The sequence below is a fragment of the Oncorhynchus clarkii genome, chromosome 30 (genome assembly GCF_045791955.1).
Source record: "Oncorhynchus clarkii lewisi isolate Uvic-CL-2024 chromosome 30, UVic_Ocla_1.0, whole genome shotgun sequence".
NCBI classification, from domain to species: Eukaryota; Metazoa; Chordata; class Actinopteri; order Salmoniformes; family Salmonidae; genus Oncorhynchus; species Oncorhynchus clarkii.
In genome coordinates, this window is record NC_092176.1 from 8847337 (window position 1) to 8870530 (window position 23194).

Below are 23194 nucleotides of genomic sequence, written 5' to 3' on the forward strand. Positions count from 1 at the left end.
TGAGCTCGAGCTGTTTTGCAAGGAGGAATGGGAAAAAATGTCAGTCTCTCGATGCGCAAAACTGATAGAGACATACCCCAAGCGACTTACAGCTGTAATCGCAGCAAAAGGTGGCGCTACAAAGTATTAACTTAAGGGGGCTGAATAATTTTGCACGCCCAATTTTTCAGTTTTTGATTTGTTAAAAAAGTTTGAAATATCCAATAAATGTCGTTCCACTTCATGATTGTGTCCCACTTGATGTTGATTCTTCACAAAAAAATACAGTTTTATATCTTTGTTTGAAGCCTGAAATGTGGCAAAAGGTCGCAAAGTTCAAGGGGGCCGAATACTTTCGCAAGGCACTGTATGTTCAGTCTTTACATCCATAGCTCTATGAATTTGAGAGTGGTTACATTTCTCCAGGCCCAATCCTCAGCTTTTTACCAAAAGGGGTGGGGGTAAATGCTTCATGGTTTCAACTGCAGATTCTAGCTTTAAATAGTCTGCAATTAGTAAATGACGTGTAATACATCGATATCAGGTCTCGTGTGTTTAACTTTGTGATACTTCTAATGATGTCTGTCCCTCTGTGGGCACGTAAAGCGCTTCAGCGTCATGTAGGAGTTTCACTAGTGTGATCGACTTTTAGCCTGTAACCATGTTTGGTATGACAATGACCATAGATCTGGGACATGGCAATTGAAATGTGCATTCTGTTACAAAAATCAAACGTCACCTTTCTATCTCTCTAAAACAATCCCATTATCCATCTTTCATAGGCAGGTCAAATCATTAGATAAAATTATTTTATTGCATAGCTGACAGGAAAGACAAAGCAGATAGACAGAACAGATCAACAGTGAACACATCTTTATGAAAGACATCAGATCAGGTGACTTATTCACATACACACCTGTAGACAAATTATATCTTTACAGCTTCACATAAGGCACTTTTAGTGACATATCTTTTAACAGTGGAGCAGTGGGTCAGTGTGAACAACATACAGTACATGAAGAAAATGCACTGTCATTTTCTTTCTACAGTATAGATAGAAAATGCAGTGGCAATTTACTAATCCCCAGTGAAGTGAAGACATTGGGGAAGAAAATGTTTTGCACAGCACACCTAATATTACAGTATTCCATGAGAGATGACATGATTGGCGACAGTAAAACCCAGCCCGTGGTTATTTGAAAGTTCACATTAGACAATGCAGACAATTATTTGACAGACAAATGCATGCATTCTAATGACTATGAAGTTGGTTTTAGAATGAGGTTAAGTTAAGGCAGGATGAAGTATGGCATGATACTGGAAATCATCTCTGTGCTTACTAGTGCCAGAGAGAAATAAATCTGACTCAACATGGTCAATTCCTGCAACACCTGCGATGCAGGTTCAGACCACCTTCAATGGGAGATATGATTGGTCCAGGAGATATTTGTAGGAATTAATCGCATGTCAATCTCTCTGGTGTCAACAACCACCGACTCACCCGCAGATAGCGCGACAGTGGAATCCATGCTATTAGTTCCCTTAGAACAGCCAATCATCTACCAGAATTTAATAATAAAGACGTCACCTCTCCACGGCCCTAAGGTTTTATAAATTCCATGTTCCATTCACATTGTTAATTATATGTCTTGTATTACTTTAATTACAATTGTTTTTCAGAATGTTGAACAAATGTTCAGAAAATATTTGGAAAAATTGGAATGGTATCCGAACTCCTTCTCCCTCCCCACCCAGCTAATAAATGTCCCACACACTGCAAACTCCCCCCATCCCATGAGAGACAGGCCTGAGATATTCCCCCCCTTTCGGAGTGGGCTCAGTCAGAGTCTTCGTCGTCAAGGTATTCATCGGCGTTGCTGTGTGTACGTGTGATATCTGTAACAGAACAAATCGGAAGGAAGAGCTTAGGCCAGTAACAGTGGTAGGAGATTCAATTACATTTAATGGAATTAAGAAAACATTTCCTCTATTAAGGGACCCATGATTGCAAAAGTACAACTACGTTCCAGTATGGACTGGACAGTTCTTTGTTGGGGGTTCCTCGTTTTGCCATCTTGCATTCTTAGTAGTGTTATTGAAATGCATGAAATGTCTTACTAAGCAAGTTAAATCTATAAATAAACATGGTGAAAAATAAGCACTAAAGCATATAAATAAACGTGTCTAAATGGGAAATGATCATGAACAGTCAATCAAGCTGATTGACTGTGTGACAATAAGGGCCTGTTTCACAGATACAGAATAAGCATGGTCATGGACCAAGAAACATGTGCAATAGAGATTCCCCACTGAAAGTACTTTTGAGTCCCGGGACTAGGGCTTTCATCAGGTTCCGGGAAAACGAAATAGCGTAAGGCTTCCACGTTCTGGCCTAAATGACTCACTGCCTCCTTGTTTCCTCTTGATGAGAGAGGCACACTGGGCATTGGTGGCCATCTCCAGAGCCAGCTTCTTCTCATTGTTTTTAATATCCATCCTGGCATCTGAAACACAAATACAGAAATAAACACAAATATAGAAAATGATTAACATACAAACAACCAGACATGCTCATACTAGGGTTATGGTCAATTCTAAATGGAACTCAGTCAATTCAGGAAGTAAAAAATAAATAAAAAGGCTTATTTTGAATACATTTTTAATCAGTTAAAACAGGAGAAGGTATGCGTCTAATTTTATATTTCAAATTCATATCACTTTCTGAATTGACTGACTTCGATGTGAACTGAGCCCCAAACCCTGGCTCATACACACACAGAGATGGGAACCTAAACAGGAAAAGAGAGCGACAACAAACAAAAAAAGATGGAACTTGAAACGAAAGGTAGACGGGCTTACTCTTATTCAGTAACATCTCCACTATGTCGGAGTATCCCTTCCAGGCGGCAGCATGCAGAGCAGTGTCTCCCAGTTTATTCTGCAGCGGAAGAGAACAGCCGACATGTCAAAGACCTTAGCCATCACATTTTTTACATAATTCTCACCATGTAGGGACAGTTTCCCAGACACAGATTAAGCCAAGCACTGGACTAAAATGCATGCTCAATAAAGAATCACCTTTGAAATACTTATATATATAAAAAAAGAAGTTAATCTAGTCCTGGACTTGAGTCTAAATAGAGTCTTTCGAGTTTATTACTGTATGCATCAATCGCATACAGCCCAATCAGGCTGTACATTTTTTTTGGATCAATCATAAGAATTTGCCTGAAACCGCATTTTCCAAATGTGTAAACTGTTCTTCTCACCTGCTGGTTCAACTCAACGCTAGACTGCCCCAGCAAGATCTCCACCACATCTGTCAAAAATTACAACACAACATAAAACTGTCATACATCTCACAACAGCGTGTGTGTGTGTGTAGGCTGACATGCATTTGCTATGTCATTCAAGAAAAAGAAAAAGCTGAGTGTGTGTGTGCGTTGGCGCATTTGTGTGAGTGCATGCGTCTGTGCAACGATGCATGTGTTGTGGCGTGTGTGTAGTAGACAGATCTGTTACCTTTGTGTCCTCCGTGGCATCCCCAGTAGAGGGCAGTATTCCCAGCTTTGTCCAGTCCATTAATTCCCACTTTGTTCTCCAGACACTCCCGTAGCCAACTCAGATTGCCTGCGTCCCACAGACGCAAAAATGTAAATACACACAAATAAACATGGGTATGCAAATGAAGCAAGCATCACACCATTCAAATTCATACAGGTTATAGAAGGCGTATAGCAAACAAACAATCAAAACGTAGTTTGTTATCAAACTATATAGTAGGTTTAGATTATTGGTGGTGCGATGCACAATATTTGCTAATTGCGAAGAGTGAGTGATGCAGCGTCCCTCTTTTTGGTGCCTCACCTCGTTTAGCTGCCTCGTGCATTGGGTTGTCAATGGACTCTGCCTGCTCGGCCACTGTGGGTTGGGGAAGTCAAAGAGAAAAGTGTGATTTCAACAGAGCAACATGCTCCTTTGAAAACCACAGTTAGGGCACGAATCTATTAAGGGGCGCCTAGAATAATCAAACACATAGAACAGGTTTTCTCAATCTAAAGACAAGTTAAATGGAATAATGCATTTACTGACATGGATGGGCACCTCTTTTCGATACAACTTCAACCTTACCATACGACATATTACATACAGTGAATGGTTGTTTACTCACCATAATTGCTTGGGATGAGGCCAGTTCTTCCCCTGCAGGTTCCCTTCCACCAATTGCTGTCACTCTAAGGATGACAGACAGGCAGTGAGAGCCAATAACAATACAGAATGCTTGCATCCAGTATCTCAGAGGTGAGAGAAAAGACAGACAGAAAGAGAGAAAGAGAAAAAGCGTATGGGATACAGGAAAGACAAGAGATGTAGGGAAAAAGGAGTGGAAGATTGAGGACATTTTATTTTTTATTTTTTAAGAGTGCCACACAGACAGAATAAATGAGTGAAAGGGAGAAAAGTGGACAGGCGGACACGGTAACTTACCGTATCAGAGATATACAAGATGTCTCCCTCTTCAAAGTAGAGCTCATCTGGCTGAAAAGCAAAAAATAAATAATACCATCTTTAATTTGGATTGGTGTGAGGTGGAGTGAAGGGACTAGACCAACCATTAGGAAAATAAACACTAACCGTTCGGGGGTCAAAGGTGAACATGGCTCGGAACACCTTGACCTGGCCTATAAGAGAACAGAGAGGGAAAGGAACATGAGTTTGAATGTATACAACTGTGCAGCAGGTCTCTCACACACACACACACACAGTTGACAGTACACAGCACAAAAAGATCCAGACATGCTATCACACACATTTTCCGACTTTTCAGATTTTGTTCTATCAGATCCATTTACACAGTGAACAGACATTGGGTCCTCATCCACACACTCCAAGGCTACAGGCCTTAGGGCCTCTGAAGACACACTGTACTAGTTTGTCTCAATCCCAGGGGTAGAATGTTACCAGATTGGTGTTAAGAGAAAGCTAAACTAGTTCATAGGCACAGAGAAACCAGGGTGGTGTTCATTAGGCACAAAACTGAGTGAAGGGGATACCTGCAGGCCTTCTTGTCCAAAAATAAACGTCAAATGAACATGACTCAGGCATAAAGAAACACTGTTTATGCAGAAACTGATCAAAATGGGAATCAATTAGCGAACTGAAAACACTGGAGTATGCAAGCCTTTATACTGCTTTCTGAGTGTAACACCTGTTTTACACTAGTGTATACACCCTTATGTTATACTAGGGAAATTGTGTTTCCATAGCTAGGGCTAACAGTGAGGACTTGTGAAGAGCAGAATCAACAACCTCTGCATAATTAAAACAGTTACTTTGTGAGAAGGCGTTATAGTTTACAGTTAGCCATTACGTAAATGAAAGCTGAAAAATACCAGTGGCCTGGCTTTGGCCCCAAATGAGAGCAGGTCCGCCAGACCCATGGCCCAGGAAGACATGGGTGCCAACCCACGTAGGTGAAAACAGAAAAGTCTGAGCCTTTTGGGGTGAAACACTGGGGTAAATCTTATATGGAAATGTGCCAGAGATTTTCTCTCTGTATACACCCTGACTGAGCCACACATTGTTCCAGAGAGAAGCTGCAGTTAAGTTCATAGACAAACCCTGCTTTATTCAGCTCTGTTCCCGGAGTGGTTCTGCAGGCCCCATCCTGCCCCTGTGAAAACTCTGGGGCCTGTGCCGACTAGCCCGCCCACAATACTCTCAGCCTCACAGTCTGAGCTTGCTATGCAGCGGTAATTCACAACAGACAGAACTAGCTGAGAGGCTACAACTCTATTTACATTTTTTTTTTTAAATATATGTTTCTAAGTAACTTTAGTATTGTGTAGGGCAAGCAGCTGGATAATTAAATGCCTGTGTGTGTGGGGGGGGGGGGGGCTAAGCAGCTTTGGGCAGGCACAGGCTTGTGGGGCTCTGTATTTCAGGAATGATTCATTCCTGGTTCAGGAAAAACCCCAAAGGTAGGCCTAAATCAGAATGACAGTCTTCATGTTAGTAACAATCTCAAATTAAAAAAGGTTAAAAGAAAAAAATAGAAAAACAAAAAGCAAAACTTTGGTGAGTGAGTTTATACTTTGTGCATGTTACCACCATGGCATTTCCAGTGCCCGAGTGTCTAAATTAGACATGTCTATGATGAGTATCACGTGTCTCCTCTCTAACACCCAGGATGTTCTGATACAAACTCCCATTAGACAGCTCTGCAAACGTTATAATGTTAAAATACTTTCGTTGCTCGCCGAATATGGAGTGTTGCTGTTCAACTATCTTCAACTATTCCCGTTACGGCCGGTATGTACTTCCAAAAAAAAGGTAAATATAAAAATAGAGGCCACCGTTAAAAATGCTTATTCGGCACATCCATTCTATCGCTCATCCGTGCCACGCACAGGTCGGAAGTCTCCAACAGCTCAATACATTGGATGTTCCGCCCTGATTTAACTTTCATTGTTGATTTGTTTATCTTTCATGGAAGATTCTTTGTCCATAAAATGAAGTGGGCAGAGAAGAACCCCCCCTTTCACATTATTTAAGATAGAATTGAAATATTATTTTGAAATTATCAGTAAATGTAAAAACAAAAAAGCAATACGCACCATAAAAGTATTTAACATATTGAAAATGAATCTTGATATGTCTGTTAGGTTTATGTACTCCTGTTTGTATTTGTCTGTTTTTTTGTATTTGTTGCGTTCATAAAACATAAATAAATAATAATAAATAAAATAACAGATGTTCCGAAAAGGCATTTTTTTCAGTTGCTTGTACATTTTTATTTTGACATACCGGACGTAACGGGAATAAATGAAGATAATTGCTCAGCGAAACGCCATACTTGGTGAGTAAGGCAGGGTTTTCACTAACAACGAATTCATGAGAAGGTCCGCCCCCATTCATTTTCAACGAGGGCACGCAGAGAAATGTGTGGAGAGAGTTGAGCGGCGAGAACCCTGCTATCCGAGCGGTAGAAAAAGTTGACCTCGGCTCTACTTTATGCAAATGTTAAGCGAGGTGTTGGAGCGAAGCACAGTCAAGAGGAGGCGCCGCTTCTGGTCAGAACCCATTGTATATTATGACATAACGCTTGCAGAGCTGTGTAATTGCAGTTTGAATCTGAGCTTCCGGGGCCCGGTTTCACGTTAGAGATGGAATTTAGCCTTACGTGTGTTTTAATTATGCAACTTTTCTACAATGACCGAAGCTGTAGCATGCGTTTCCCAAAACACAACGCAGAGAGAACAGTCGCTAAGAGTGTGTTGTTGGAGAATGTGTCAATACCGATAGGAACGAATGAAAGGGAGCGCTGCTCTCGGATCAGCTTCTCCATTACAATTTTACCTTAGAATTATTTCACAATACTGACGACGGATCAGCTCCTATAGAGAGATTAGCACCTATAGCTGCAAATATTGAGGCGATTTATTAATGGTGTTGTAGTCGTGCTCGGCCACAGTCTTGGGTGAACAAGGAGTACAGGAGGGAACTAAGCACGCATCCCTAAGGTGCCCCTGTGATGAAGGTCAGCGCGGCGGATGTGATGTTACCTACCCCCACCACCTGGGGGCGGCCCGTCAGGAAGTACAGGATTCAGTTGCAGAGGGAAGTGTTTAATCCCAGGATCCTTAGCATAGTGTACATGGTACCAGGGCACAAAAGAAATAGGGCCAAACGATCCTTCGTCTCAGCGGCAATAAGGCTCCTGAATGTTTAAAACTACAAGTAGGACCAGCAGGCTGGCCTACAGCTAACATTGTGGATGACAGAGTGTTGTGTACAGGTTAACCATTGATGACGAATTGCACTTATTCTACCTGTATATTATGTCATTTGTGTTATGTGTGCATAGAGCCACAACCAAAATTTCCCCATGGGGATATATCTTAGTGTGTTTTCACATGCAAAAGTGATTGTTTTTGATAAAAACGCTTCATCTGCCTTCCCAGTGAAAACTATACTGTACAAAAATATAAAATGCAACATGTTGGTTCCATGTTTCATGAGCTGAAATAAAGGATCCCAGAAACGTTCCATATGCACAGAAAGCTTATTTCTCAATTTTTGTGCACAAATTTGTTTACAACCCTATTAGTAAGCATTTCTCATTTGCCAAGATAATCCATCCACCTGACAGGTGTGGCATATCAAGAAGCTGATTAACATCATGATCATTACACAGATGCACCTTACACAGGGGACAAAAGGCCCTAAAAAACTAAAATGTGCAGTTGTCACAACAGAATGCCAGAGATGTCTCAAGTTCAGGGAGCATGTAATTGGCCTGCCTACTGCAGGTATGTCCACCAGAGCTGTTGCCAGAGAATTGAATATTCATTTCTCTCCCATAAGTCACATCCTGTAGTCCTAGTTCACCCACGACTCCAACACCATCATTACGTTTGCTTACGACACAACGGTGGTAGGCCTGATCACCGACAACAAAGAGACAGCCTATAGGGAGGAGGTCAGAGACTGCCAGGACAACACTCTCTCCCTCAACTACAGGAAAAGGAGGGCTGAACACGCCCCCATTCACATTGACGGGGCGGTAGTGGAGCGGGTTGAGAGCTTCAAGTTCCTTGGTGTACACATCACCAACAAATTATCATGGTCCAAACACACCAAGACAGTTGTAAAGAGGGCATGACAACGTCTTCAGGAGTCTGAAAAGATTTGGCATGGGTCCTCAGATCGACCAAAAAGTTATACAGCTGCACCATCAAGAGCATCCTGACCGGTTGCATTACTGCCTGGTATGGCAACCGCTTGGCATCCGACTAAGGCGCTACAGAGGGTGGTGCGTACGGCCCAGTACATCACTGGGTCCAAGCTTCCTACCATCCAGGACCTATATACTAGGCGGTGTCAGAGGAAGGCCCAAAATTTTTTTATAAAGACTCCAGTCACCCAAGTCAGACTGTTCTCTCTGCACCGCATGGCAAGCGGTGCCGGAGCGACAAGTCGAGGTCGAAAAGGCTACTTAAAAGATTCTACACCCAAGCCATAAGAGTGCTGAACAATTAATCAAATGGCTAACTGGACTATTTGCTTCTTTTCATAAAAAAAAAATGGACATACTGTTTTATCTATGCATAGTCACGTTACCCTTACATTACCTTATTTACCTCGATTAACCTGTACCCCTGCACATTGACTTGGTACTGGAACCCACTGTATATAGCTTCGTTATTGTTATTTTGTGTCACTAAATAAACCAAAGTAAAAAAATAAAATATTTTCTTAGCTGCATTTTTGCTTAATTAAGGGCTTGTAAGTATTTCACGGTAAGGTCTACCTACACCTGTTGTATTCAGCGCATGTGACAAATACAATTGTATTTGATTTGAGACAGGCGCTCCTCAGTCACCGCTTTTGCCCGTTCACGTCACGGGCCATAGACCGGTGCCCCGCGGCTCAGCATAATCGAACACGCCCATTGGCAACTTTAATTGTAGTCAACTTTGCTCTATCGGCGGTCACAGAGAGAGAGAGAGAGAGCGTTAAAGCACGTGATTATATGTTTAGCGTAGATCTTCAGTGTATAAAGTGACGCGGGAGGGCAAAAAAAGTATCTAAAGACGAGCTTTGATGTTCTACGACTGGTCTGAGGCAGACATTAGATTACGAGCGTTTAAGTGCAACTTTAATAACGATGGTTTTTGGAAACATCTTGGAGATAGAACCTGTGTATGAGCATAGTTCAAACAATTAACTTAGCCTAAATATATTTTGGGGGATATCGGACTTTAGACGTTAGATAAGAGTCACGTCATGCTCATCGTCGACGTCTCTAATGCCGCGTTCACGTACTAATCGGAACTAGGAATCTGACATTTCCGACTTGCTAACTGTTTGTAGTTATACACGTGCCGCGTTCAACCAGTTGCGGCATTTCGCACAGACACTGGGGCAGGTTTCCAGTACTGAACCACAAGTGCAATATGTAGCTAACCATATAAAATGTCTAACATTGGCTTAAGCAACTTTCTGGAAGTTTTTGGGATGGGACTGCACACATTGCAAGCAACTGTGCATTTTGTGTGTGGCCAGCCTGATAACGTCAGCTAGTTAACTTGCATTACTGTGAAATGGGGAAGTCACGTTAGCCATGATGACATAGCCATGGGATCTACATCTAGCTAGCTAGATTATTTTGTATCTAGCTAGTTCGTAAAGATAGACAATAAGGACGACAGTGGGAAAAGGACAGAGACAACTGAAATCTGACTGAAATGTTCAATTATTCAAGGAGATTACTGGTCAAACATTTGGCTAGTTAGGTGTGTTGCACTTGCTTGATGCCGGGATGGAAGAGGAAGTTTCAAGTAGCTAACGTTAGTTAGCTTAACGTTTTCTAGCTCATTTATCACGCAGTTAATCGAATACTTACCTGGTTTGGCTGGCTTGGGAGGCGGTTTGGACATTTTCAGACTTTAAAGAGTAGCTACGCCGTATCTTTTCTGAAAAAGTTGCTTACCGTCCTAAAATAAGAGGTACTGTCTCACTTCCAATAAGGAAGTAGGCTACTGTCTTACAGAACCAGCTAGGCGGAAAACTAGAAGTGCGCATGCCCACTGAGAAATGACTAATATTTTGGTTAGTCTGAGGTAAAATATGTTCTAGTAGCTAGGTAATATAATTGGATAGAGTTGTATTACAGCCTAGACACCAATAAACTTGAGCTTTTCACAGCTAAATGCAAAAATGTTATCAGCCCTGAAAAATGGCTTCTAATGTGTTAGCTCGTATCTTGATCAACAAGTAGAAATGGACTGATGACAACAGAACTAAAACAGCACACTTTAAAACATGGTTAATGTATTATATTTAGCGTATTTAACGATCCTAAGGAATGTATCGCATATAGCTAGCAAATGTTTTATTTTGAAATGTTAATTCATTTAATATTTCCCTGCACCCACTACAGATTTTGTCCCAGGACAGGGCAGCCAGGGGTCGTGCATCGTGGAGCCCTTTAAATGATGACGTATTAATGCAGGATCGCGAATCCATCGTCCTGCTGTGGAATAGCGGAACCACTATCAGGCAATGGACCTACTTTCATAAAAGTACTCTAACATTAGCCCTGTTTTTATAATTTCTCTCAATTCTGCAAGAGGAGGTTTATGTTACCCGCATTTGTCAGCATTCAACGGGACCATTTCACAACCTCCCAACTAGCTTCAGCCATGAGGACCCTTGTCGTTGGAATTGGAGGGTAAGTGTTAATGTACGTGCTATTATTTGAATCTGATCTGAAATTGTGTGAGACGAAACCTTGTTATTTCAGAATCACGACCATTCAATCTGACCATTACATCTGAAATGTAGCTGCATTCTTTTGGGCTTTTCTTTTGGCCATTGGGGTAGTTGACGTGACGCCCCCTTTTTTTGGTCCATAATGGCAAACAATTTAAATTGGTTAAAATTGTGACATATTACTAAAAGCTTTGTGTGTTTATTTTAATTGTGACATATTACTAAAAGCTTTGTGTGTTTATTACACTTCATGCAGTGTATTTATTTTCTTACTATTTTGAACCAACGCGGTAATTATGCAATGGTTTGACTGTCCCATGTAAGGTTATGGAACTTAAGGAAAACATGAATAACATTTCCTTCACCTACTCTTGTACTTATGACATCTATTTCAAGAAACAGTAATCCTAGTCCCTAACAGTAGGCCTAGTCCATTCATGATATTTCCAAATAGTTCTGACTGATTACATGTTATCGTCAAAATCAATGTCCACATGGTGTGTCACAATGTAGTCCTAAAAACCGGACATGAAACCTCTGCTTCGTTCAGCCATTCCTATGGTCAAAATTATGTGGGTTTTGGGATAAACGTTGAAAATGCCGCGTTCAGTTCATGTCGGAAACTCGGAAACTTCTGATTTAATAACTTAGGCGGAAGAGTCGGATCCCGAGTTTCCCACTTGGGCGTTATCAGAATCAATCAATAGGATGTTCTATCTACGCAAATAACTTCATGTTCGTTTTAACACGGAGTTTCTGACAACTTGAACGCAGCACAACACAGGTTTGGGGGGATATGTTTTACGTTTTGAATTATGAAGCCTTTTTGCTTTATGTGCTTATTTTGATGACATGAACGCTTCAAAATGCACACAGAGGCGTTAACTCATGAAGGTTATCTAATAGAACAACATGTATAAGATATTCTAAACGTGTGTTAAATGCATACCATATTTTCGGGGGTTATGAAAAAAACAACTACAAAACCGTTAACGTTAATTTCCCCATAGGCTTTGGCCAACTAGCCATAGTGGAGTTAGTCACCATTAGTGACTACAAGAAGAAGCCATTACTTTTGGTCTCTTATGTGATTCTTCTTTCAGTTGTATGAAGAACTACAAGCAAAATGTATATTGTCACCACTAACTGGACAGGGGTGAAAAAATGTACAAATTCCATACAAGGAAGAGGAAATTATCATTTAAAGAGCGTCTGCCCCTAAAAACCAAAGTGTAAATAGTTTTGGTCATAGTCAGTCTCGTATCAAACGGAGTTTGGATCCTCAGTGGACCACAATGAGTAAATTAAGGTTGGGTTTGGATTACAATTATGTCAACAAATCATTCCCCCTTTTGCGAAGCTCCTCGTGCAAATCGCCCCTCCGCCCAATTCGCTTCCCTTCATTTAATGGGGCACTGTTGTTGTTTCATCGCACCCAAACAACGCGTTCAAATGATCACGGCCTTTGGTTTGAGATGTAAAAGCCCTATACGGATTGACCATGTAATGCATAATTCCAGCAGGATGCACAGCCAACAACCATTGTTTGCATGCCCTGCCGAAGGACCCTATCATCATGCGGGATATGTGGTTGGAGTTCGTTGGTCCCAAGTGTTGGTGAGTATACCGGTGGCTAGACCATAGACTGCTGGTTATGTAGCTGAAGTTAGCTAGCAGCAGGCTACCAACTAGCTAGCTGGCTAACGTTAGCCTACCTCAATGCAACTTTGATTTGCCATGGAAAAACGATGACATTTCAAATAAGTAATGATTGTGTTGTCGCCCGATTGACTTTAGCCAGCTAGCAAAGATTGAGGGGACCACTGTATTTTAGCTAGCTAACATTAGCATTGCTAGTTATTTTTGTCTTTAAGGTAAAATTGACGACTACATAATATGGCAAAGTTGATTCCTACAAATTATATGCCTACTTTAGCAATTTCATCGTATTTCAACCATCGTAATTTAGAGGAAATGGTCACAAGTGAGGTGCAACCCATGCCTAGACTCTAGGGCACAAATACATATTGGCTGCAGTTATGGTGATACTCATGTCTGACTACAACAGTGTACTAACTAGCAGCAACAAACTCAAACCAACCCAAGGCCATAGCAAAACAGGTCACAGTTGGTTGCATAGTCTAATGGTGTCACTGGCCTAAATGTAATCTAATCTGGAGTCAGTCAGTCTACATCTGTAAAGCACAACATTAGCTTCCAAACAAGATTTAAGTTGTTTCTCGAGCTATGTTTATAATTGAGGGATGATGACAATCGTTGACACTGTTTTTCTGTTAGACAAAGTGCACAGTTGGGTGCCAGACTGATCCCCTGGTCATTAACGGATGCTGGGACCTACCAGAAGGAGCAAAGGTGGGTATCGTAACATGTCCAGCAATGTGATTGCAATGGTTTAGCAACCTCAATCATTTCATTCACTGTTCACTTGCTATTTTCACAGCTTGTCAGCAAGATCTTGGAATAAAAGTGTGTCATTTGACACAAGTAGGCTGAATCACATCCGGCTATGATTGGGAGTCCCATAGGGCGGTGCACAATTGGCCCAGTGTCATCTGGGTTTGACCGGGATAGGCTGTCCATTGTAAATAAGAATTTGTTCTTAACTGACTTGCCTAGTTAAAAAAAAAAACTTTCAAAAACTTAAGGTATTCCTGTGATCTTTCCTCGGTTGTCAGTCTATCTCGACTCCTATGAAAAGAACAGGAGGCCTCTGATAGTGACTTGAGTTACTGCCCTGATGATACTGACGGCTTCATCAACAACGACAAATAATGTGAATTATGTGAAAAGTTGTATTCAAATATACCCATCTTGATAAACAGTAGGCTAATAACCCCAGCCAAGCAGATACAACTAGTAGTCATTTCTGTTGTGAAGTGCATTAGAAAAAAGCTTTGTCCATTTCTAAAGAACAAAATTCAATTTACCACTTGGCATTTGATAGATACTTTATGTAAACTGACATTATTTGTGGCTTATTTACATAGATGCATATAATGTCCAGGGCATAACCTAGCCTGGTGGAACCAGCCTGATTGCTGTGTTCACCATTCGATTTAATTTATGTGTGTGTGTGTGCGTGCATGCGTGCGACCAGTATCTTTGATGAGAGGCCAGGAGCTGATCTACGTTGCTATGCCCATCAATGCGGCTCTGGAAAAGACCTCAACTCCAGCCTCACCTCTTGCCTGCTCACCAATGGTCATCGATGGGGAGGTCAGAATTAGGTAGGTTTTATCTGACTTGTTCAGACTTCAACATAGTACATGTTTGTCTGTCAGATATTACCTATCCTAACTGCCACTGGTAATAGAAAAGTAACTGTGTGTATGTGTTCACAGAAACATGTATGGAACCAGTACATGGAGACTTGTAAGGTGATGTGATGAGGTCCAGACGGACAAATGAGCTTGATACTGATGTCTCTGAATGGAGAGAGAGAACTGGCACTCGTGTCTTGTAAAATTATAATACCATCGTTTACTTGTATTGTCTTTTTTGATTATTGAATTGAATGGTAGGAAGAAACCCTTTGTATTCTTCTCCAGGATCAGGGAACTCCTGTTGTATACAGGACACTACACAGGAAGGTATGACCACTCTGATATCTTTGCCAAGATGGCCCCATTACCACCGGACAAAATGTCGATAGGCACAGTATCTGTATCGGCTGGGAAAGACAATGAAAGATGACTGGTACACATTATATTAGCAGAACACGGCTTCTATGGTATTATGCGAAGGGTTATTTATTATACATGGACCTGTTACTACATTTGAAAGATATCAGAACACTTACTTTTGAATATCTACATCAATTCAGCAATTGCATTCTCACAGTACTCTGTAGGCTACTGACCTATTCAAAGCTTCATCTGGCATCTCACCATACATCTGCCTGTAGTTATTGAACTCATCCTAGAGACGTTTTTTGTTGTGATAGACGGGATGGGTGTTTAACAACAAAACTGAGGCGTGCACAACTGTTGGGCAAAACAGACGGCTTTGTTTTAGATTGTTTACCACATGTAAACTATTTAGTCTCCAATGTTTATTGAAAACATTAATACAGCTAGCAAATTTTTGCCATATTAGCATTGACATGAAATCTGTCAAAACACCTCAACAAGACGTTATCAAGAACAAGATAAAACTCGCTGAAACAAGTAATTTACGATTCCCCACATGGGAGTTTCTTGTTATGGTTGGTAGCCATCTTGCCATCCATAATCACAAAAACTCAAGACTTCTGCCCCATTGAAGTGAGTGCATCGTTTTCGTGATGTCAGCTAATCCATCTATTGAGTGGGGAAAAACCGCTTTTTGTGGGCAAGGTGCTGACAGATGGATGTGTCTTTGGTGATGGCAAGGACGCACCCAAGAAACACTCACATCTAACCACACCCCCAAGCCAACTCACATTTAGCTTCTGTCATGGCGTCAGCATTTCTTGAGGAGCAAGCCAAAAGACCAGGCCAAATCAGCGGGTGCGCAGTTCCCTTTTAATCCACACAACTACAAAAAAAGTATTAACCAAAAAATATACATTCCCACTCCTTAAGTAATTAGGAAACTCAAATACCCTGCTCAGGCTCTGGGGTCTGAGAGGGTGTGACCGCACGAGACAAGACTCCATGTAGCTCCTCAGATGTAAATAGTTTTAATCCCAGAGTTCAGCTGCAGAAACAATGTTGATCATTGAGCTTTCTTGACTTATTTTGTACTAGTGCAGTTTGTGTCATTTATAGAAATGGTGAAAAACCAATCTACTTTCTTCACATGAACAATTTCTGGGTCCTGCCGGTGATACTCAGGCTGCAGTGTAGGCCTACCGGTCTTCACTGCCGTCAGACCTTCAGAGATACTCGATCGTTCTACCTTTTTGACAGCCTCCGCATAGGAGACTCTCTCAATTGCCCTGATTTTGTTCACCACTATAATTACAACATTTTGCTTCCTGGTCATTCTCTAACACTAAACATGTGAAATCTCTTTCATAGTGATTTTTTTCCCCCACATCTTAGCTTTTCCCGTCTGTAGACACTTCTTACATGTCAAAACATTTTACAGCAAGAACATTGTAAAGACCGCTTACAAAAGCTCTGACAAGATAGCATACATGTCCCAGCTGCACTTGAGTAGGGAGAGACTTCACATAAAACATACAGAACAGACTTCCTCTTTCTGCCATTAACCATTCTTCAGAAAGGAAACGGCTTGTAAAAATATGTTAACATTTATTAAAGAATGAACAATGCAAGTATTGGCAATATAGGTTCTGCTCCTTCAGGGTACCTCACTGCCCAATCAAAGCGTAAATGTATAAAATTACATAAAAACAGCAAGCGCAGTAAGCTAGAACAATCCCCCAACAGGAAAACAACTTAACAGGTGGAGGCTGGGGTGATGGTGGGATCTAGAAGCAGGATGTGTGACCAGAACCGGTCATTTTAAATAGACCGCCAAATAAGGCAGGCGCGATTGCTACTATCGTCTAATTGGCTGAGGTGGGAAATCGATTCCCATTCCGAACAGGAATCATTTTATTTCAGAAAGGAAACGCCACATAGAAATATATGTTTTGCCATTTATTAAGGAATGAATAATGTAAGTCTTGGCAAATATATATTTTTAATTATTATATATATATATATATATCTATATATAGGCTCTGCTCCTTCATGTTAGCTCACTGCCAAAGAAAGTGTCAATATATAACATGATCTACAAGCAGTGAGTGCGGTAAACTATACCAATCCCACAAAACAGCAGAACCATATGCCAATCTACACATAATATCCCATAATGAAATATTAGCAAATGTATTAAAGATTAAAATAAAAAAAATAAAAACATATGTAAATAACATAAGTAATCAGACCCTTTGCTATGAGTCTTGAAATTGAGCTCCGGTGAATTTTGTTTCCATTGATCATCCTTGAGATGTTTCTACAACTTGATTGGAGTTCACCTGTGGTTAATTCAATTGATTGGACATTATTTGGAAAGGCGTGCACCTGTCTATATAAGGTCCCACATTTGACAGTGTATATCAGAGAAAAAAACAATCCATGAGGTTTAAGGAATTGTCAGTAGAGCTCCGAGACGGTACCAAAAAAATGTCTGCAGCATTGAAGATCCCAAGGACACCGTGGCCGCCATCATTCTTAAATGGAATAGGTTTAGAACTACCAAGAACTACCTTCCTAGAGCTGGCCAAACTGGCTAATTGATATCGTTTGAGTCAATTGGAGGTGTACCTGTGGAAGTATTTCAAGGCCTACCTTCAAACTCAGTGCCTCTTTGCTTGACATCATGGGAAAATCAAAAGAAATCAGCCAAGACCTAAAAAAAATATTTGTAGACCTCCTCAAGTCTGGTTCATCCTTGGAAGCAATTTCCAAATGCCCGAAGGTACCACGTTCATCTGTACAAACAATAGTACGCAAGTATAAACACCATGGGGCCGCGCAGCCATCATACCGCTCAGGAAGGAGATGCGTTCTGTCTCCTAGAGATGAACGTACTTTGGTGCGAAAAGTGCAAATCAATCCCAGAACAACAGCAAAGGACCTTGTGAAGATGGTGGAGGAAACGGGTACACAAGTATCTATATCCACAGTAAAACGAGTCCTATATCGACATAACCCGAAAGGCCGCACAGCAAGGAAGAAGCCACTGCTCCAAAACCGACATAAAAAAGGTTTTGAAGGCCTCCATGCTTGCACATGCTTTTTCAGTTCTGCCCATAAACGTTTTATAGGCTTGAGGTCAGGGCTTTGTGTTGGCCTCTCCAATACCTTGACTTTGTTGTCCTTAAGCCATTTTGCCACAACTTTGGAAGTATGCTTGGGGTCATTGTCCATTTGGAAGACCCATTTGCCACCAAGCTTTAACTTCCTGACTGATGTATTGAGATGTTGCATCAATATATCCACAAAATCTTCCTGCCTCATGACGTCATCTATTTGATGCCCTCAGTAATAATCTGTCTGTAAACAATTGTTGGAAAAATTACATGTGTCATGCACTTGCAAAAGCTGCAGTTTAACAAGAAGTTTGTGGAGTGGTTGAAAAACAAGTTTGGATGACTCCAACCTAAGTGTATGTAAACTTCCGACTTCAACTGTGTGTGTGTGTGTGTGTGTGTGTGTGTGTGTGTGTGTATATATATGTGTGTGTGTGTGTGTATATATTGTGGTGTAATCTGTGTAGAGTACAGAGGTGAGGTAGTCATTCAAAAACCATGTTACCCTATTATTGCACCTAGAGTGAGTCCATGCAACTTATCATGTGACTTGTTAAGCACATTTTTACTCCTGAACTTATTTAGGCTTGCCAATAACAGTGGTTGAACACTTATTGACTGAAGACATTTCAGGTTTTGTAAACTTTTCGAAAAACATAATTTGACTTTGACATTATGGGGTATTGTGTGTGTTGGCCAGTGACAACAAAGCTCAATTTAATCAATTATAAATTCAGGCTGTAACATATAAAATATGGAAATAGTCAAGGGGTGTGAATACTTTCTGAGGGCTCTGTACATAACCAGCTACATAACCAGCAGTCTATGGTCTAGCTACCGGTATACTCCCCACCACTGGGGACCAACGAACTCCAACCACCTATCTCCGCATGATGGGGTCCTTCGGCAGAGCATGCAAACCATAGTTGTTGGCTGAGCATCCTGCTGAAAGCATGCACTGCAAGATCAATCCGTATAGGGCTTTTCAGTCTCAAATGGCCATGATCCTTTGAACGCGTTAGTTGGGGGCGATGAAACAATGGATCACTAAGTGAAGGGAAGCGATGCAGCGGAGGGGCGATTTGCAAGTGGAGCTTGGAAAAGGGGGGGCATGATTTGTTGACATAATTGTAATCCAAACCCAACCTTAATTTACTCATTGTGATGCACTGAGGTTCCACACTCATTTTAGTTAAGACTATGACCAAAATGATCCTATTTACACTTTTGTCAATTTTGACACTAGAATAAATGTTTGTCTCATATTGATGCCACATAGGCTGTTTTCAAAGGGATTAGTTGTTTTTTAGGGGGAAGACCTTTTTGTTGCAACTTTCATCATTTTATGTGGTTCTGAGTGCAATATTTACATTTTCATTCTCCCACAACCTATTACCCACCAGCATCAGAGACCCATTGTCATTGGCTCCATTGTGGGTTATACTCCAACAACCCTCCAACAGAACACCTCTTATTAAGCAGCATCTCGGCTCCCACGGCTTCGGCTGTTGGTAGGTCGGGGCCTCCCACTGCATGTGCACGGGTGCGCTTCGCTCTCCTCCATCACTAGATGTGCACCTGGCTGCTTGGCCAGGTAGACCTCAGTGTTGGGTTCTACCTGAGTGATTCTGCCAGTCTTGCCTGAAAGATTAAGCCATGCAAGTCTTACATACGGCCGGTACAGTGAAATTGCGAAGGGCTCATTAAATGAGTTATGGTTCCTCTTGATTGCTCCAACGTTACTTGGATGACTGCAGCAATTATAGATCTAATACATGCCAACAAGTGCTGACCACAGATGCGTGCATTTATTCAGACCCAAAACCCATGCAGGGTTCTCTCGGACACCACAGACGCTTCTGGTGACTCTAGTGTATAACCTCGACTGGTGATGCGCTGACATCTCATTTGAATGTCTGCCCTATCAACTTTCGATGGTACTTTCTGTGCATACCATGGTGACCACGTGTAACGGGGAATCAGGGTTCGATTCCAGGGAGGGAGCCTAAGAAACAGCTACCACATCCAAGGAAGGCAACAGAAAATGACCCACTCCCGATTCGGGGAGGTAGTGATGAAAAATAACAACGTAGGACACTTTCGAGGCCCTTCAATTGGAATGAGTACACTTTAAAACCTTTTTAATGAGGATCCATTACTGATGTTTAGAAGTTGGAATTTTACAGAGGTCAGAAACTTCTGAAAGTGTTATTAATTATGTTTAAACCATCACCTTTGACTGCCTGTTGTATATTGTCCATCGGTGTGACATCATGTCCTATGGGGTGAGACCAATAAATAAAAGGGGGAAAAAGGTGTTGTCTTGAACATAATGTAAAAATAATTATAAAGCATGAGGCAGGTAACATTATCATAATACACAAGTAAACTAATTATCTAGGTTTTTGTCAAATTACTGTGAACCTTACTCAAAATGTAATGGGGGAGACAATTTGTTTATCCTCATTCTACAAAGAAGTTGTTTTTTAAATTAAAATTCCAGAATATGATTAGAAGTTACTGGTAATGAGTAAAATATTTTTGTCTATTTGAGAATCATTAAACCTTTTATTTTAGCATTAATTGTGATGTCACACACCCGAGGACAAATTCAAGGCCCCCCTGCATGAAATGAATGGTTCATTAAATTGAATTTCTTCAAATTATCGAAGGTTACCACATTACATTTAGAATTGTTTCGACATTTTATTTCAATAGATTTTTTTAGAATAAATACTTTTTTCACTTTTGATTTGGCCATATGGCAACACCCATAGAAAGAGAATCAGTCATTGAAGGCAATGCTACAAATGTACAGAAGATAGCCTTTCGACAACAATTTAACTAAACAATTACCCTGGCTTATATGCATTGATCTGTTCCAAGGGACACTATTAGCATAATGATGGCCTAATCAGGTGGACATTTCAGCAATGCACATTGCACACCAAAGGGTTGTCCTGTGGCGCGACACCTCATCACTCCACTCAAAGTAATTGGAGTATGTCTGACACAGATTAAACCCAGTCCTAGTATACAAATCCAACTGAATGCCAATGGCTTAATCTGTGTCCGAGAAACCTGCGCTTGGTATGTTAGGCTGGAATCTCAAATCTTCACCTGATTTTAAGATTCCAGTCATTTGTGAATCTTACCTTGTCATGTCTCCAGGATGACCAATGGGGGGAAGTCGACCATGTCCAGTAGTCTGCACCTGCGGATCCCCAACAGCTGCATCATAGCACAGGATGCTTTCTTCAAGGTCCTCTCCCTCCTCCTCCTGTCTCCTCAATTCAACTTCTTCATGGTCCTCTCCCTCATGTCTCCTCAATTCAACTTCTTCATGGTCCTCTCCCTCATGTCTCCTCAATTCAACTTCTTCATGGTCCTCTCCCTCATGTCTCCTCAATTCAACTTCTTCAAGGTTCTCTTCCTCCTCCTCCTGTCTCCTCAATTCAACTTCTTCATGGTCCTCTCCCCTATGTCTCCTCAATTCAACTTCTTCATGGTCTTCTCTTGACTGTCAGTTTTTAAGGAGTATAGGGAAGAAGAGGCTCAGTGTCAGTGGTCATGTCTTTTTCTCTCTCTCCCTTTAGGATGACTCTGTGATAGCTGTGGACAGCAATGGGTTCAAGCAGTATGATGGTAGGGGAAGAGTTTCTTTCTATTTTATCAGCAAGAAGATACATATCAGAAGATCAAAAAAGTTTAACCTCATTGAGTGTAAGTTTATCGAGTTATTACTTATTTGTAAATGTAAACAATAATGTGACCTATTACCAAAGTTTACATTTACAAATAAGTCATGAGTCAGTGAAACTTAGTGTTCATTTGGAACTCAACACTTTTTAACTTGACTGTCTTGATACTTTTGTAGTGCTTGATGCGCTCCACATGGACAGAATGATGAGCAAGATTGAATCATGGCGGAAGGACCCCGGTTCATTCCTAGCATCTCAAAGTCTGAGAACACAATGCTCTGTAGGAGAGGAGGTGTTTGTGCTCATTGTCGAGGGCTTCTTGATCTTCAACTACGGGTAACTAAGAGAAAATGGATCTTTCCTCCTATGTGTCGCTCTCCTTCTCCCTCTCTTGGTATGCCCTTTGTCTGTTGTCTGCATGATGAGAATAATTATTTGTCTGGCTTTTTGTTTCATGTTTTGATTGGCAGGCCCTTGAACGAATTAATGGACAAGAGATATTTCCTTGAAATTCCTTATGACGTCTGCAAAGAGAGGAGAGGGTGGGGCTAATATTTTTTTTAAACTCCGATATAATTGCAATGCTTGGATATAATTTTGGTATGTTCAGATAGGCCACTGTATAACCTGTGGCTGATGAAAAGAACAAGCCTTTGGCCCACCTTTCCTGTGATTGACAGCTCGAGGGTGTATACACCACCTGACCTGCCAGGGTACTTTGACGGATATGTGTGGCCAAGGTACCTGAAAAACCGGCAAGAGATGGAAGACATGGTATCGGATATTGGTGAGTTTTTCATTTAGAAGATATAAAGATCTTCCTTTGCCAGGTTTGTTTCTGATAGTCGTTGTTCCTCCTCACTCCATTGCTGTTAACATGCTATTGCCTTAGATCATTCTTTCTGATGCTACCATAAGGTTTGTTTCTTTGTCACTCATGCTTTGTTTCCAGTCTTTTTGGATGGATTGAAGTCAAAGGAGGACTTGCTGGATCATGTGTATGGGGATGTAACCATGGAAATACAGAGTCTCATGGGTAAGTTTGCTCCTACAAAAAAATGAAGTTACTTATCTACTCAAAATCAAACTGTTTTTTTTTTTTAAGAGTGATTTGTGATTAGACACCAGAATGATTGGGCCAATGGGAACTGAACGAAAGGGCACTCAGTATTCTAATGTTCCAAAATCTTACTTTATTTTGTTGTCTTGTTTTCCCAGGGAAAGACTAAGCAGTTTGATTTCTCAAACGGTTGCTGGAATCTGGAAGAGTAAAAGAGACAATATGTTCAGAAACAGATGTGTTGAAACTTAGACTAATGTTTACAGCCACAGGAGAAAGACAGGACACACACACACACACACACACAGTGCAGAACAAACTTTCATGTTAAATCCATGTTACTTTTACTCCAGTGAGGTAAATCTTGTTTACATAGTTTTTTAACTAAGAAAGTATTTTTGCAATTTG

The 23194-nt window shown here is 41.0% G+C and overlaps 2 protein-coding genes across 14 annotated transcripts; one reads left to right on the plus strand and one right to left on the minus strand.

The window, feature by feature from the left end:
• Nucleotides 1-837: 837 nt before the first annotated feature.
• LOC139389998 (osteoclast-stimulating factor 1) lies at nucleotides 838-10566 on the minus strand. Its single transcript, XM_071137081.1, has 10 exons — nucleotides 10388-10566; nucleotides 4615-4661; nucleotides 4468-4518; nucleotides 4151-4214; nucleotides 3847-3900; nucleotides 3502-3609; nucleotides 3249-3298; nucleotides 2839-2917; nucleotides 2385-2483; nucleotides 838-1875 (listed from the first exon to the last, which is right to left on the minus strand). Exons 1-10 carry the CDS (start codon nucleotides 10419-10421, stop codon nucleotides 1817-1819), a joined length of 645 nt encoding a protein of 214 aa, XP_070993182.1. The 5' UTR covers nucleotides 10422-10566; the 3' UTR covers nucleotides 838-1816.
• A 52-nt stretch (nucleotides 10567-10618) lies between these two features.
• Nucleotides 10619-23185, plus strand: LOC139389997 (nicotinamide riboside kinase 1). Of its 13 annotated transcripts, none has more exons than XM_071137073.1 (11): nucleotides 10624-11215; nucleotides 12777-12873; nucleotides 13555-13629; nucleotides 14375-14504; nucleotides 21197-21449; nucleotides 21622-21670; nucleotides 21903-22062; nucleotides 22197-22268; nucleotides 22407-22513; nucleotides 22679-22762; nucleotides 22945-23185. In XM_071137073.1, the coding sequence occupies exons 3-11, from the start codon at nucleotides 13602-13604 to the stop codon at nucleotides 22953-22955; spliced, it is 894 nt and encodes a 297-aa protein (XP_070993174.1). In that variant the 5' UTR covers nucleotides 10624-11215; nucleotides 12777-12873; nucleotides 13555-13601; the 3' UTR covers nucleotides 22956-23185. The 13 variants fall into 13 exon arrangements, with proteins under 13 accessions (XP_070993178.1, XP_070993171.1, XP_070993170.1 ...); XM_071137072.1 differs by having other exon boundaries at nucleotides 12780-12873; XM_071137075.1 differs by lacking the exon at nucleotides 10624-11215 and adding an exon at nucleotides 11777-12040 and having other exon boundaries at nucleotides 12780-12873.
• The last annotated feature ends 9 nt before the right edge of the window (nucleotides 23186-23194 follow it).

What these genes read in the sequence shown, in the direction of transcription:
- LOC139389998 (XM_071137081.1), bottom strand. Translation starts at nt 10,421, where the DNA reads ATGTCCAAACCGCCTCCCAAGCCAGCCAAACCAG. An exon ending in TCACCTTTGACCCCCGAACG is followed by an intron (nt 4,519 to 4,614) that starts GTTAGTGTTTAT and finishes TTTGCTTTTCAG; the next exon opens with CCAGATGAGCTCTACTTTGA. An exon ending in GCGTTGAGTTGAACCAGCAG is followed by an intron (nt 2,918 to 3,248) that starts GTGAGAAGAACA and finishes CTTCCGCTGCAG; the next exon opens with AATAAACTGGGAGACACTGC.
- LOC139389997 (XM_071137070.1), top strand. Translation starts at nt 14,341, where the DNA reads ATGTGTGTGTGTGTGCGTGCATGCGTGCGACCAGTATCTTTGATGAGA. An exon ending in TTCTTGATCTTCAACTACGG is followed by an intron (nt 22,063 to 22,196) that starts GTAACTAAGAGA and finishes TTTGATTGGCAG; the next exon opens with GCCCTTGAACGAATTAATGG. An exon ending in GTCTGCAAAGAGAGGAGAGG is followed by an intron (nt 22,269 to 22,406) that starts GTGGGGCTAATA and finishes TGTGATTGACAG; the next exon opens with CTCGAGGGTGTATACACCAC.